The sequence below is a fragment of the Dermochelys coriacea genome, chromosome 3 (genome assembly GCF_009764565.3).
Source record: "Dermochelys coriacea isolate rDerCor1 chromosome 3, rDerCor1.pri.v4, whole genome shotgun sequence".
Classification (NCBI taxonomy): Eukaryota; Metazoa; Chordata; order Testudines; family Dermochelyidae; genus Dermochelys; species Dermochelys coriacea.
In genome coordinates this window covers 82,115,882-82,129,468 of record NC_050070.1, presented here as the reverse complement: position 1 = coordinate 82,129,468, position 13,587 = coordinate 82,115,882, and the positions used below count along the sequence as shown (strand labels likewise).

General features: G+C 39.4%; 1 protein-coding gene across 6 annotated transcripts in view; it reads right to left on the bottom strand.

Annotated features, from left to right (window-relative positions):
• PRDM1 (PR/SET domain 1) overlaps window positions 1-13,587 on the bottom strand; it is a 120,168-nt gene that overhangs the window by 6,072 nt on the left and 100,509 nt on the right. For all 6 annotated transcript variants that reach the window (XM_043510740.1, XM_038397865.2, XM_043510739.1 and 3 more), the window contains one exon: window positions 9,049-9,298. In XM_043510740.1, coding sequence (XP_043366675.1) covers window positions 9,049-9,298 — 250 coding nt within the window. The remainder of the gene's footprint in view (window positions 1-9,048; window positions 9,299-13,587) is intronic.

Here is a 13,587-nt window from a genome sequence, read left to right as displayed (position 1 = left end):
CTGGCTTATCCCTGTAAAATATCACCCATCCCATTAAAATAGGAAAGAGAAAATAATGACCTGGAGGCAGCTTTATTTATTTATTTTTAAAGTCATAAAATCTGTTTTACTTGAAATGTTGTCTTTGTGAACTAGTAATAAATTAAATATTTTTAAAATATATTTAAATATTTAAATATTTTTAAAATTTTAAGTCTTAATATCAATATATTAGTTTGCTGGGTTCAAGAGCTCCCATGTCTCCCCAGTGGAGTTCTAGGAGAATGTTAACTCTGTCTTATTATCAGTTGCTCCTTGCTGAGCCAGCAGCACAGAGCAAACATTCAGAGTGACACTATCAGAAAAGATACTGATCAGGAGTTACTGAAAGCCGGTAGAGGAGAAGGGCTTGTGAAGCCACTAGACAAAAAATAAATATCAGCTTATCGGGCCCATATCAGTAAGGCCTGTCAAGCAGGAAGTTCAAATTGCCACTTCTGTTTTTTAAAGAAAAAAGGTAGAGGGAGAAGAAGAGACAGCTCTGCTGGAAAAATGACATAGGAACCCAGACTGTCTCAGCTGAAGGAATGAATCTTCCTGTGTGATGAGATTAAACAATTAGGGTGTGGAAGGTACGTTTGTTACACGTAGGAGCGAGCTACAAGAAAGACTATTCAGGGAATGTAATTTTCTTTGCATAATACTCCAGCATTGCCACTTGACAGACTGAACTTAATTGCCATTTTCCTGAGGTTTTTCGTAGGAGTGGGTGGGTGAGATTCTGTGGCCTGCGTTGTGCAGGAGGTCGGACTAGATGATCAGAATGGTCCCTTCTGACCTTAGTATCTATGTATCTATGAATCTCAATAATACTTTCCCTCCTACTAATTTCAGTGTGTAGACAGGAGCCTCAACTATTTAAGGAGTATTTTTAAGTATAATCATGCTTATAATCAGACTTCTTGCATTTGCATGTTATCTTTCTCTCATAAATCTTTATTTGCCTTTTCTCCTTGTATAAACTAATCTCACCAGAGCACACCACTGCAGTGGGAGATATCTGACAGATGAAACTCTGAAACCATAAATAAGTACATCAGTATAGTGCAGGGATTGGCAACCTCTGGCACGTGGCACACCAGGGTAAGCCCCCTGGCAGGCCAGGCTGGTTTGTTTACCTGCCGCGTCTGCAGGTTCAGCTGAACGTGGCTCCCACTGGCCGCGGTTCGCTGCTGCAGGCCAATAGGGGCTGCGGGAAGCAGTGCGGGCTGAAGGACTTGCTGGCCGCGGCCTCCTGCAGTCCCCATTGGCCTGGAGCAGTGAACCGCGGCCAGTGGGAACTGTGATCGGCTGAACCTGCGGACGCGGCAGGTAAACAAACCAGCCCGGACTGCCAGGGGGCTTACCCTGGCGGTCCGCGGGCCAAAGGTTGTCAATCCCTGGTATAGTGTCAAACTAGTGTAATGTGGGGAACTACATAAAAACGGCCATACAGGATCAGACTAATGGTCCATCTAGCCCAGTGTCCTGTCTTCAGACAGTGGCCAATGCCAGGTGCTTCAGAGGGAATTAACAAAACGAGTAATAGTCAAGTGATCCATTCCCTGTCACCCATTCCCAGCTTCTGGCAAATTGAGGCTAAGGACACTTCAGAGCATGGCTGTGCATCCCTGCCCTTCCCGGCTAATAGCCACTGATGGACCTATCCTCAATGAATTTATCTAGTTCTGTTTGAACCCTGTTATAGTCTGGGCCTTCACAACATCCTCTGGCAAGGAGTTCCACAGGTTGACTGTGCATTGTGTGAAGAAATACTTCCTTTTGTTTTTAAATCTGCTGCCTATTAATTTCATTTGGTGACCCCTAGTTCTTGTGTTATGAGAGAGTAAATAACACTCTTATTTACTTTCTCCACACCACTCATGATTTTATAGACCTCTATCATATCCCCCTTAGTCGTCTCTTTTCCAAGATGAAAAGTCTTAGTCTTATTAATCTCTCCTCATATGGCAGCTGTTCCATAACCCTAATAATTTTTGTTGCCCTCTTCTGTACCTTTTCCAATGCCAATATATCTTTGAGATATGGCGACCAGATCTGCATGCAGTATTCAAGATGTGGGCGTACCATGGATTTATGTAGAGGCAATATGATATTTTCTGTCTTATTATCTATCCCTTTCTTAATGATTCCCAACATTCTGTTAGGTTTTTTTGGCTGCTGCTGCTCATTGAGTGGATGTTTTCAGAGAACTATCCACAATGACTCAAGGATCTTTTTCTTGAGTGCTAACAGCTAATTTAAACTTTATAATTTTATATGTATAGTTTGGGATATGTTTTATCAACAACAAAATAGCCGATGAAATTCAGTGTTCCATCACACAGTTTTATGAGATCTTTGTTACTCTTCGCAGTCTGCTTTGGCTTTAAATATTTTGAGTAGTTTTCTATCATCTGCAAATTTTGCCACCTCACTATTTATCCCTTTTTTGCAGATCATTTGTGAATATGCTGAACAGTACAGACCCTTGAGAGACACCATTATTTACCTCTCTCCATTCTGAAAACGGACTGTTTATTCCTACCCTTTGTTTCCTATCTTTTAACCAGTTACTGGTCCATGTGGACCTTCCCTCTTATCCCATGACCACTTACTTTGCTTAAGAGCCATTGTGAGGGACCTTGTCAAAGGCTTTCTGAAAATTTAAGTATCCACTGGATTATACTTTTCCACATGCTAGTTGGCCCCCTCAAAGAATTCTAATAGATTGATGAGGCATGATTTCCCTTTACAAAAACCATGCTGACTCTTCCCCAATGAATTGTGTTCATCTATGTGTCAGATAATTCTGTTCTATATACACTTTCAAGCAATTTTCCCAATACTGAAGTTAGGTTTACCAGCCTGTAATTTCTGAGATCACTTCTGGAATTTTTTTTTTAAAGTGTTGTCATATTAGCTATCCTCTAGTCAGCTGGTACAGAAGCTGATTTAAATGATAGATTATATTCCATAGTTAGTAGCTCTAAGATTTCACATTTGAGTTCCTTCAGAACTCTTGGGTAAATACCATCTGTTCCTGGTGACTTATTACTATTTAACTTATCAGTTTGTTCCAAAACCACCTCTAATGCACCTCAATTTGGGACAGTTCCAGAGATTTGTCACCTTAAAAAAAAAAAAATGGCTCAGGTTTGGGAATCTCCCTCACGGCCTCAGCTATGAAGACTGATGCAAAGAATTTATTTTGTTTCTCCTCAATGGCCTTATCATCCTATAGCACCTCTATCATCCAGTGGACCCACTGGTTGTTTAGCAGGCTTCCTGCTTCTGATGTACTCCAAAAAATTGTTTTTGCTGTTACTTTTTGAGTCTTTGGCTAGCTGTTCTTCAAATTCGTTTTTTGCCTTCCTAATTATATTTTTACACTTCACTTGCCAAAGTTTATGCTCCTTTTTATTTTCCTCAATAGAATTTAACTTCCACTTTTTAAAGATGCTTTTTTGCCTCTATTTCTTTTACTTGTGGTGTTTAGCCATGCTGGCATTTTTTTGGTCCTCTTACTAGGTTTTTTAATTTGAGGTATACATTTAAATTGAGTCTTTATTAAGGTGTCTTTAAAAAGTTTCCATGCAGCTTGCAGAGATTTCACTTTTGGCACTGTACCTTTTAATTTCTGTTTAACTAACTTCCTCTTTTTTGTGTAGTTGCCATTCTGAAATTAAATGGTATGGTGTTGGGCTGCTTTGGTTTGTTTCTTCTCCTCCCCCCCCCCCCCCATGTTAAATTTTATTCTGTTATGAACACTATTACCAAGCAGTTCAGCTATATTCACCTCTTGGACCAGCTCCTGTGTACCGCTTAGGACTAAATCAAGAATTGCCTCTCCTCTTGTGGGTTCCAGGACTAGCTGCTCCAAGAAGCAGTCATTTAAGATGCCAAGAAACTTTATCTCTGCATCTTGTCCTAAGATGTGACATGTACCCAGTCAACATGGGGATAGTTGAAATCATCCATTATTATTGTTTTTTATTTGTATAGCCTCTCTCATTTCCCTGAGCATTTCACATCCTGGTCAGGTGGTTGGTAGTATTCCCGTACAGAAAGGCTCCTATGTCATCCTGGGCAACCTGGATTGAAACTTGGGTTGAAGTTGATTTGGAAGTTTGTAATTTTTATTCTTGAAAGTACCCATAAATTGAATTATTCCTTACCAAAGTGGGTTTTTTTCCTTTAAGCATTGGTGATAACACCTATTGTATACATCTGGTCTGAGACAAAATAGTTGATAGGTTTGTGACAAACAGGAACCATAGGATTGCATCACTAAGTTACTGAACTGACAATAAGATGCTCTTCTTATAGGGGCCTGAGCTAGCTCCCACTGAAGTCAGTGGAAAGACTCCAACCTACTTCAATGGATATTGGATCAGGCTTTAGAAGAGTAAGAGACAGATGCAAAACACTTGTTCCTTAAAAGTTTTAATATAATCTTTAAGAAAGGCTATGTCTGAAGCCCCTTCCAGTTTATGGATTTGGGGGCCTATTTTCACAACGTGCTGAATAGCCATCAGTTCTTTTTGTTCTCATTTACGCCTCTCCTAGCTGTAGCTTCAGATAATTAACAAAAACAAAAGATCTGTTTTTTCTAAAAACTTGAAAAACCGTTGTAGGTGGGTAGAGTCATTTCAAGAGTAAAATACTACTCAACACTTCGAGTGGTGAAGTTTAATTATGCCGATTCACATTTTCGATCTAAATTAAGAACCTCCTTTGCTAGTAGAAAGAGAACCTAGAAGTTCTGAAGTAGGCAAAACAAAGAACATTTCCACTCAAACCGAGAATGGAGACCAACATTTACAAGTATATAATTTGATCATCTGTTTTCTAAATGGGTCCAAGACTGTGTGACATTTTTTTTTTTAAAAATGTTTTGCATCAGGAAGGTCTTTGAAAGAGGCCTTAACTTAATTCTCAACATTTTAAAGGGGCACTATAAAGTCAAATTTAGCCCCAAATTTAGGTCTCTTACCAAACCTATATAAAATCTTTCCAAGACCTTTTTAAGATTCCAATTTTTGTTTTTTACTATTTCCTGCCAACTCAAACATTGTAGCATTGTCCTACTACATTAAAAACCAGAAAGTGAAACTGACCATAAACAAATGGGAAAATAACTAGCCTGTTTTAACTGTTTTAAGCAAAGAAGTACAAAATGTAAGAGAGCCAAGATAAAGAATGAAAATTAGATTAGAGTTTTTAAAAAATGTTTTGTTCAAAAGTTAACATATATAGCACAGGTATTGATTTATTTTTAACCCAGCCAGTGTCCCTTTAACATTTCTTTCTTGTTAAAAAGGCTTTTGTTAGGTCTGCAAGTTATATTTCCAAACCTTTCACACAGGTTTATCAAAATAGGGTGTCACCTTCCTGTGTTTGTCTAATGGGACAAACTTGTTAGGACAGCAGACTGTTGCATCATCATACGATGCAATGAAAGACACTGTATCACTCAGTCATATCCTGATTCAGCATGATTCTATTTTGGGAGAAGTTAACAAAAACAAAAAACAACCTCAACACAACTCTAAAATTGAGGTGCTGCACAGAACAAGAGGGACCACTATCAAATTTCCTGAGTCTATGCCAGTTATATTAAAACATGATAGGCTTTAGACTATTAGTGACTGTCAGGATTCATTTGGAAGCGTTATTCAGTAAGTGCAGCAGGTTTGATGAAATAGTGGAAATTATCTTCTCGGTCCACAGAATGTAGAAATCATGTGTCACCACACCTAAAACATGTATTGCACAACGGGTAATAAAGGAACTATTTGAAGGTGATTTCTTTGTTGTTATTACTCAAATCTTAATTCAAAACCATGTCAATAGATTAAGAAAAAGAAGACAAATATGTAAATGGTAAGGTTATACTTCCTTCCCCTAAAACAAATCAGGGTCCTGATCCTACAAAGACCTTGTATCTCCTTGCAAACACTTATGCATATGATCAACTTTACTACAATGAGTAGTCCCACTGTGTATAAATGTTTGCAGAACATGGGCCTCAGGCTTGATTCAGGAAAGCACTAAAGCACATAATTAAGCATGTGCTTAAATGCTGTCCTGAATACATACTCTTTCCTGAATTGGAGCCTAAATGAACTAACTTGAAAGGTTATATTTAAAAGTTAAAAATTCCTCCTCATGGAGGCAAGTGAGTGTGTCTGTGTGTGTTCTATGTGGTGGTTCTGATAACTTCCTTCAATTAAGGGCTTCAGTTAAGCTAGAGGAAATTCTTTGATTATTTTAATCGCTGGAGATGCTGAAAGTCTAAAATCTACAGCTTGTGCAGGGTCTTAACAGTCCAGGACAAGGCCTTTTGGAGTTTTTCCTAGCTTGGAGACTGCCACTGAGGTGTCTCTGGAAGGTTGGAGAAATTGGTGGGTATCTGCTAATTTTAACTTGCAAGAACTGGTGCTGAGGAAAGTTAAAGCTGGTATAGTAATATCTCTAATATTAGAGGGGTAGCTGTGTTAGTCTGTATCCACAGAAACAAGGAGTCCGGTGGCACCTTAAAGACTAACAGATTTTTTTGGGTATGGTTCTAGCCCACTAAATATACCCAAATAAATCTGTTAGTCTTTAAGGTGCCACTGGACTCCTTGTTGTTTTTGCTGGTATAGTAGTATCTCTAATATTAAATCTGGAGAAATATCATTGCTGGTTCTAGGGGTGCTCCTGCACCCCCTAGTTTGAAGTAGGAACAACAACCCAAATACATGGTTTCTGCCTTCAGCACCCCCACTACAAAAATTGTTCCAGCACCACTGTATCAATTGCAATGTTACATTATACCTTCAATGAATGGACCACAAACATCTGATGGTCCAATGGAATTTTTCTAAGAGTTTGTGAGAAAAGTTGTTGGAGCTTCCAATGACAGCTCTATACCTATTGTGAAGGTTTTATTGCCAAACTTTAGGCCTCCATGCCCAAAACATATTTGTCACAGGGATATGGGAGGGGGGTGGGGGTGGGAGGGAAGGGGAAGAGTGTGGACAAGATTTGCTTTAACAGGGGAGGGCTAGTGCTAATAGTGGAAGGAAGCCAATTTAAAAAACTAAAGGACTTGTGCTCATTTCTCTGTATTGCTAAACTGTAAATGTGCAAGGCAAGGACAATCTCTAATTTAAATATAATTAATAAAAATGACAGAATTTGTAAGGAATGTCAAAAATCAGAAGTGGAAGAGACCTATTAGTCTCTATGTCCATCCACATGCCAATATAGGATGTTCTCTGTGGTCTATTTTCAAGTACACAAAACTGTTAGGAAATAGTACACTTCCTTACACAGCTAATGGCTCCAATCCAGCTCTGAAACCTACTTTTACAGAATAGTTTCATAAAGATACAGATGCTGAATGCTTCCAGACACACACAGTGATCTGGACAATAGTCAACAGAGTATTTGTCAGTACTTTACAAATATCTTGCTGTATCAGTGGGTATTACAGGTAACACAAAAAGCCAGCAGAGATGGAAAAAAATGGATGCCCAGATAAATTTTGAAATGTGACTAATTATATGTTTGCAAACTACTTGTACATGTGAACCAATGAACCTCTAATGTTGTTGATATGTCACATGGATAGGCCTGCACAGTTTAGCATAACAGGAGACCAAACTGCATGGTAACTAATGAAATGACATCTGAGATAAGGTTATAGTCAGCAAATCAATGTTGTTTGAGTAAGGAACATAGGAACTTCAGATCCTTAGTACCTAAGTAAGCATTTCTAGTGTTTCAAAAGAGTAAACATGCTTTGTAATCACTAAGGAGGTGCGAAGCAACTAATGCAAGTACAAAGGAGGAGAAATGAGTATTGGCAATTCCTGAGCAGTCTGTGCTGTATACAAAGATGGAGACTGCATTTTTATCTTGATCCACCCCCAAACTAATACTGACATTTGATAACCCATTCTCTATCACCAGATAGCAGTAAATCACATTTCATATAAAAATAAATGCATTACAATTTTTGTTTCCAACTCCTATATATATATATATATATATATATATATATATATATATATATGCATATTATGTAGGCTAACAGAAAATTGAATCTAAGGGTCTGATTAAAGCCAATTGGAGTCTTTCTGCTGCTTTCAGTTAACTCTGGATGAGACCCTAGTAGTGTAACAAATCTCGGGGTAAAAGACTAAAATGGGAGATGGTCAGAAACCATGGCAGAACATACAGTTTAAAAAAAAAAAAAAAAAAAAAAAAAGGAATGCATCTTCACACCATTAGCAATTTTGACACACAGGGAAAAATTTATAAAAAAAAAAACAACATTAGGTTAAACTACACTATAACTGATTCGAGAGAGAATTGAGTTTTGTTGTTATCAGAAATGAAGTTAGACATAAAGGTTTGGAAGACGTGCACATGGCCTGGGTCCAGTTCCTTGGACTGTCCTTACTGTGCATGTGGAACCCAAATATACATCCCTATGTAAAAAGAACAGGAGTACCTGTGGCACCTTAGAGCTTAACAAATATATTTGAACATAAGCTTTCGTGAGCTACAGCTCACTTCAGTGGATGCATGCAAAGAAAGCTTATGCTCAAATAGATTTGCTAGTCTCTAAGGTGCCACAAGTAGTCTGTATCTGCAAAAAGAACAGGAGTAACACGGCTGCTACTCTGAAACATCCCTTTGTGAACATTTTCAAATAGACCCATGAAACCTGGAATCTCTAAAATCTCAGCATGCAGCAATGTCAATTATTTTTAAGGGAGGGGAGAGGGAGAGGAATGGTCTGTGTAGGATTTCATCAGATAATTCTCAGATTATAAACCAATAATTTTAAATTTTTAATCATCTGTTTGTATTTAAACAGCACAAGAAACTGTTTTTAAATTCCTCCTTTCTACTCCAAACCACCTACTGTGACACAACAGATGATTCAGCTATATAATTATACAATATATTATTAGATCACATAGGCAGAAGAGACATTACTAGCATTCTTTGTTTATGCTGTAATCCACTTACTGAGATTCATCATCAGCTCTCTGGAGGAAGGATAGTGCAGTCTCTCTGCAAAGTCCGGACAATACCACACAAGTAGTTCTTGGTTGGCAGGGATGGGCTTGATAGTGTAGAAATAGATGTTCATTCCATTCTGACAAGCTGCCAAATTCTGTTCCTGAACAGAATGGGCTGGGTTCACATAGCGCATCCAATTGCTCTTGTCCTCATTAAATCCATCAATGAAGTGATGAAGTTCACCCCTGGAATAGATCTAAATGAGGGCAGAATATTATGAATATATATCTATAGTGTATACACACACACACACACACACACACACACACACAGTGTACATATGGTAAATAAGGGTTTTTAAAAAAAACAAAAAACAAAAAACCACGATCAACCAAATAACCACCAAAATAAATACAGAAATGGGTGTCCCTTTTCCAAATAAGACATTCTCAGAGTAATAAAGCTCACTCTTGGTTAGGTACATTCTCCCAGTTACCTTTTCCATTTATGTTTAGTCAACGTGTTGCTCTATTAATGTGCACACATGAAAGCCACAGAACATGAAGCAGTGTCTGATGTAAGTCTACCTTAGAGGTCTTTTTCTGCTGCTATGATCCAACAAGTGTGTGATACTGTTGACTTCAGGTTTGAGTGTGTGCTTGCATTAATGCTTTGAGTCACCTGTGTATAAGACTGACTAGCTAGGCTACGTCAAACAGTCTCTTTCTCCGTTTTTTTCTATGGCCTCTGTACTTGCAGTTTCCTACCACCTCCGCCCAAAGGTTTAAACTATGCAAACATCCTCCACCCCCAACAGTCCTAAAGTAACACTTGCTCACACTTGGAATGTAGCCTTTTTCTGGAAAAGCTGGGTGGGGCTAAGGTGAACTTCACCTGCCATAACTGAAGACCTGGCAACGGGCCAGCATTTGACAGTCTATGAAAGTCACGTTTCCTCTCAACAGACATGTTTGGGCATATAGTTTAAAAAACAAACAAAAAAAACCCAACCATATAAAACTGCTTGGCAACATGCACAAGAAAAAATACCCAATTCAATGAGTGAAGATGTCATTTGTCAAAGTTATGAGAATATGGAATTTAACTGAAAATCTAATGAACTCAACAAATAGGTCCTTCAGAATTAAGATCGCTTATTTGTGGAAATAATTAGTTCAGCCACTACTTGATTAAATAAGGCATTTAAGAATGCCTGAGTTTCACAATAAGTTATCGGGTAAAAGTTAGTCTTAGACTGTGAGCCATTTGGATTTTAGATTGGAATCTCTCCGGCAGGAACTCTCTCTTTCTAAAGAACAGACTTAATATGTTTGATCTCTGTCTCTATGCTCATACTACTTTCTTTTTCATTTGAACAGTAACTGCAAGAGTCAACTGAGAAGAAGAAGAAAAAAAAAAAGGGGGGGGGGAAGACAGCCTGGCCCTTTAATGCAGGCAGTAAACACCAGAATCACTTTCTTTTAAGAGTAACTTCCTGTAAATTGAGAAGGGGGAAATACATGTGGCTTCATCAAAGAAGCTAGTGAGAGATTTTGCGGTGTGTTTGTTATGAGAAAATGGAACAGAGCCGGGTGAATTCTGCTATCAAGAGGAGTTTTCAAGTTTCTTTGTTTACTCCGATTTGCAAACTTCCAGGAACTTGGGGTTCCATTGCTGTGCACTTCTACTAGAGACGGAAGCTGCTTTCTAAAGCTACACTGAAGGTCTTCCAGTTACTCTTCCATAGATAGTACAATTTACTGTACTACTTTTAAAAAAAGAAAATATCAGTATTGTGAGATCACACACCCCCACAAAACCTTATTCTGCCATCTCACCAGATTTCCATATATTATCAAGAAGATTAAAAATGTGCTGACTCATAGTACAGTTACAAGAAATGATGTCACTCTGAAGTTTGCACAGCCCTCATGTCCCCCTTCTCCTTTCTGTGTAATTTGCATGGAACATTTATGTTCACACAGAGCAGATGTTCCTGTTCCTGCCAGCAAAATCAGGATGCCTTTTATAGCATGTGGGAAGTTATCTCCCACAGCTTCCTTTGCATGTGCAAGACTGTTTCAATCCCTGAGGAAGGAATTCATTTGAGTTACGGCAGTGTGTCTGTACTGAATCAAGAGATTATAACAGTAACTTTAATGACCCTTAGAAGACTCCTTTATTATTTCCAAGAAGCTTTACATTAAAACAAAGTAACATCACAAAAATGAGGTCATCTTTCTTACAGCAATATATAACTAAAATCCTGGAGAATAGTTAAAAACGTCTTTGAATATTTGCTGAATGATTCCCCACAGTTACACAAATGTTGTTATTCTTTTCTCCTGGTGTTGGACTTAGCCCCACAAAGGCACCTAAGTCCAACACTTAGATCCTCAAATCACCCAGTCAAACATATAGGCACCCAAATTCCTCATGTGCCTGACTTTCTGCGGGCAAGTCTCATGGCAACTAAGTTTCTGCTGCTGGGCATGTGCAAAACTGCTTAAAGCCTGATGCTCCTAAGCTGCGTGGCACCCTACCTCATGCCCAAGTCAAAAACCAGGCACTTCCCCATCTGTGGGGCCAGATAGGCATTTTCAGACTGTGCCTACTGGACTGTGCGTTGCACAAAAAGCCAGCCAGCAGTGACCAGATGGGGAATTTTTGTGGCTGGCTGGTGTGCGGGTGTCCTAGAATGCCCAACAGTTTGGTGGTTAGAGTACTTACCCAGGATGTGGGAGACCCGTTTTCAAATTCCCATCCTGCCCAATTTGAGCAGAGACTTGACTCCAGGTCTCCCATATTCCAGGTGCATACCCTGACCACCAGACTGTTGGCTCTTCTGGAGTGAAGCTCTTCTGGCTTCCTCTTGGAGCTGTTCCACTTGGTATAAAATAATTAAATATTAGTTCAGAAAGAGAGCAAATTTACGCCATAGGCTGGTGTTCAACTCCCTGCTCCAAACCAGGCACTGCAGGTATCTGCAAACAGGTGTTCCATGGCCCAGGTGAGTGCTCTAACCACTGGACTATTGGCTATAATGGTATAGGGTGGGTGACTGTCACTATCTCTATTTTTTTCATGAGAAAAGGCTTACCTGGCTTAGGTGCCTAACTCCAGAAGAAGCCTGAGTGGAGATAGACACCTAAAATACCTTCCCTCTCCTCAGCATTTCCTATGGGCTAGTTTAGGCAACTCCTCATTCAACTCATTTGCATCTGTGAAACCCTGGTTTTAGCACCTAACTCTTCCCATGCATTGCACAAGGAGCCTGGACACCTAACTCAGGCTTGAGAGGATTCCACTGGACAGCAGGGCATCTAAAAGTTAGGTGTGGCAATGCTGAGTGTTGCAACACCTAAGTCCCTTCTGGGACCTCGACTCTGGTAATTAAGTATAAGATCTTTGTCTTACAAGCGTAAAAACACTCCTGCACCTTGTGTGAACATTTATGTTAATTATTATCCATGTGCCAATGAGTAAAATTGTGTGGGAGAAAGTATAAGAAAACCCAAATGAGGTAATTACTTAACTTAGTTTTTCCTTAGAGGCCTCAAAAAGAGCTACAGAAAAGCTCACTAAGGCTACGTCTACACTTAGGGCAGCATGTAGAATATGTACCCTGCATGCCCCCCAGCACAGGTATAAATAGCAATGTAGTTGACAAGGCACTGCTTAGGCAAGTAAAGACACTCCAGAACATTAGGGTATGTACTGTACATGGCTCCCTACATGCCAAAGTCGTGCCTCCCATGTCTACATTGTCAGAAGCTTTCTCCACTGCCTTCTCATGCTAGAGCATGTACACTGTTGCATGTAGCAGTGTGTAAGCAGCCCACTGTCTACTGAAGTATGTAGCTACACATATCATATACACCACTGCCAGTGTAGACAAGGCCTAAAAGTAAAGTTATGCTTTTATGCACACATAGTGTAGCAGTAGTCTTTCTATATAAAGAATGCATGCAAGTGCCAGGACAATTAGAGCAAACCTGAGGCCTACTAAGAAGCCATTTGATTAGACTCCCCATGGCAAGGCTCAGACACAGAGTACAAAAACTCTCTTCCCACTCACCCATATTTGCATCAAATCCTGTGATAGATCAGCTTAGTGATCTGATGGCAACAAGTTCAGTTCCATGGAAGAAGATGGAGCAAAATGGATGTAAACAGAACTGGTAAAGTGTTTGTGGAGGAAGTTGGGGGATTAGTTCACTGAGGTTTCTCAAACTCACCAGGAGAAGGAAGGAAGGAAAAGCTGAATGAAAGGGATGGCAGGAGATAAATGGAGGGGGGAAGGGAAGGAGACTATCCTTACTCCTCCAGGGTGCCTAAGTTATCAACACAGAGTGCTCAGTTAGCACACACAGACTCCTACTCCATACCGCGCTGAACTAACTTATGAGCAATAAACATCACATTAACATTTCTGCTTGCCATTAGAGGGGTACATGGACATGATGAGGCAGCCAGTTTGTCAACATTTTCTCACCTGGCCCTAGAAATGTCTGTTCAATTAAAATACACATATTGAAGAGCTAA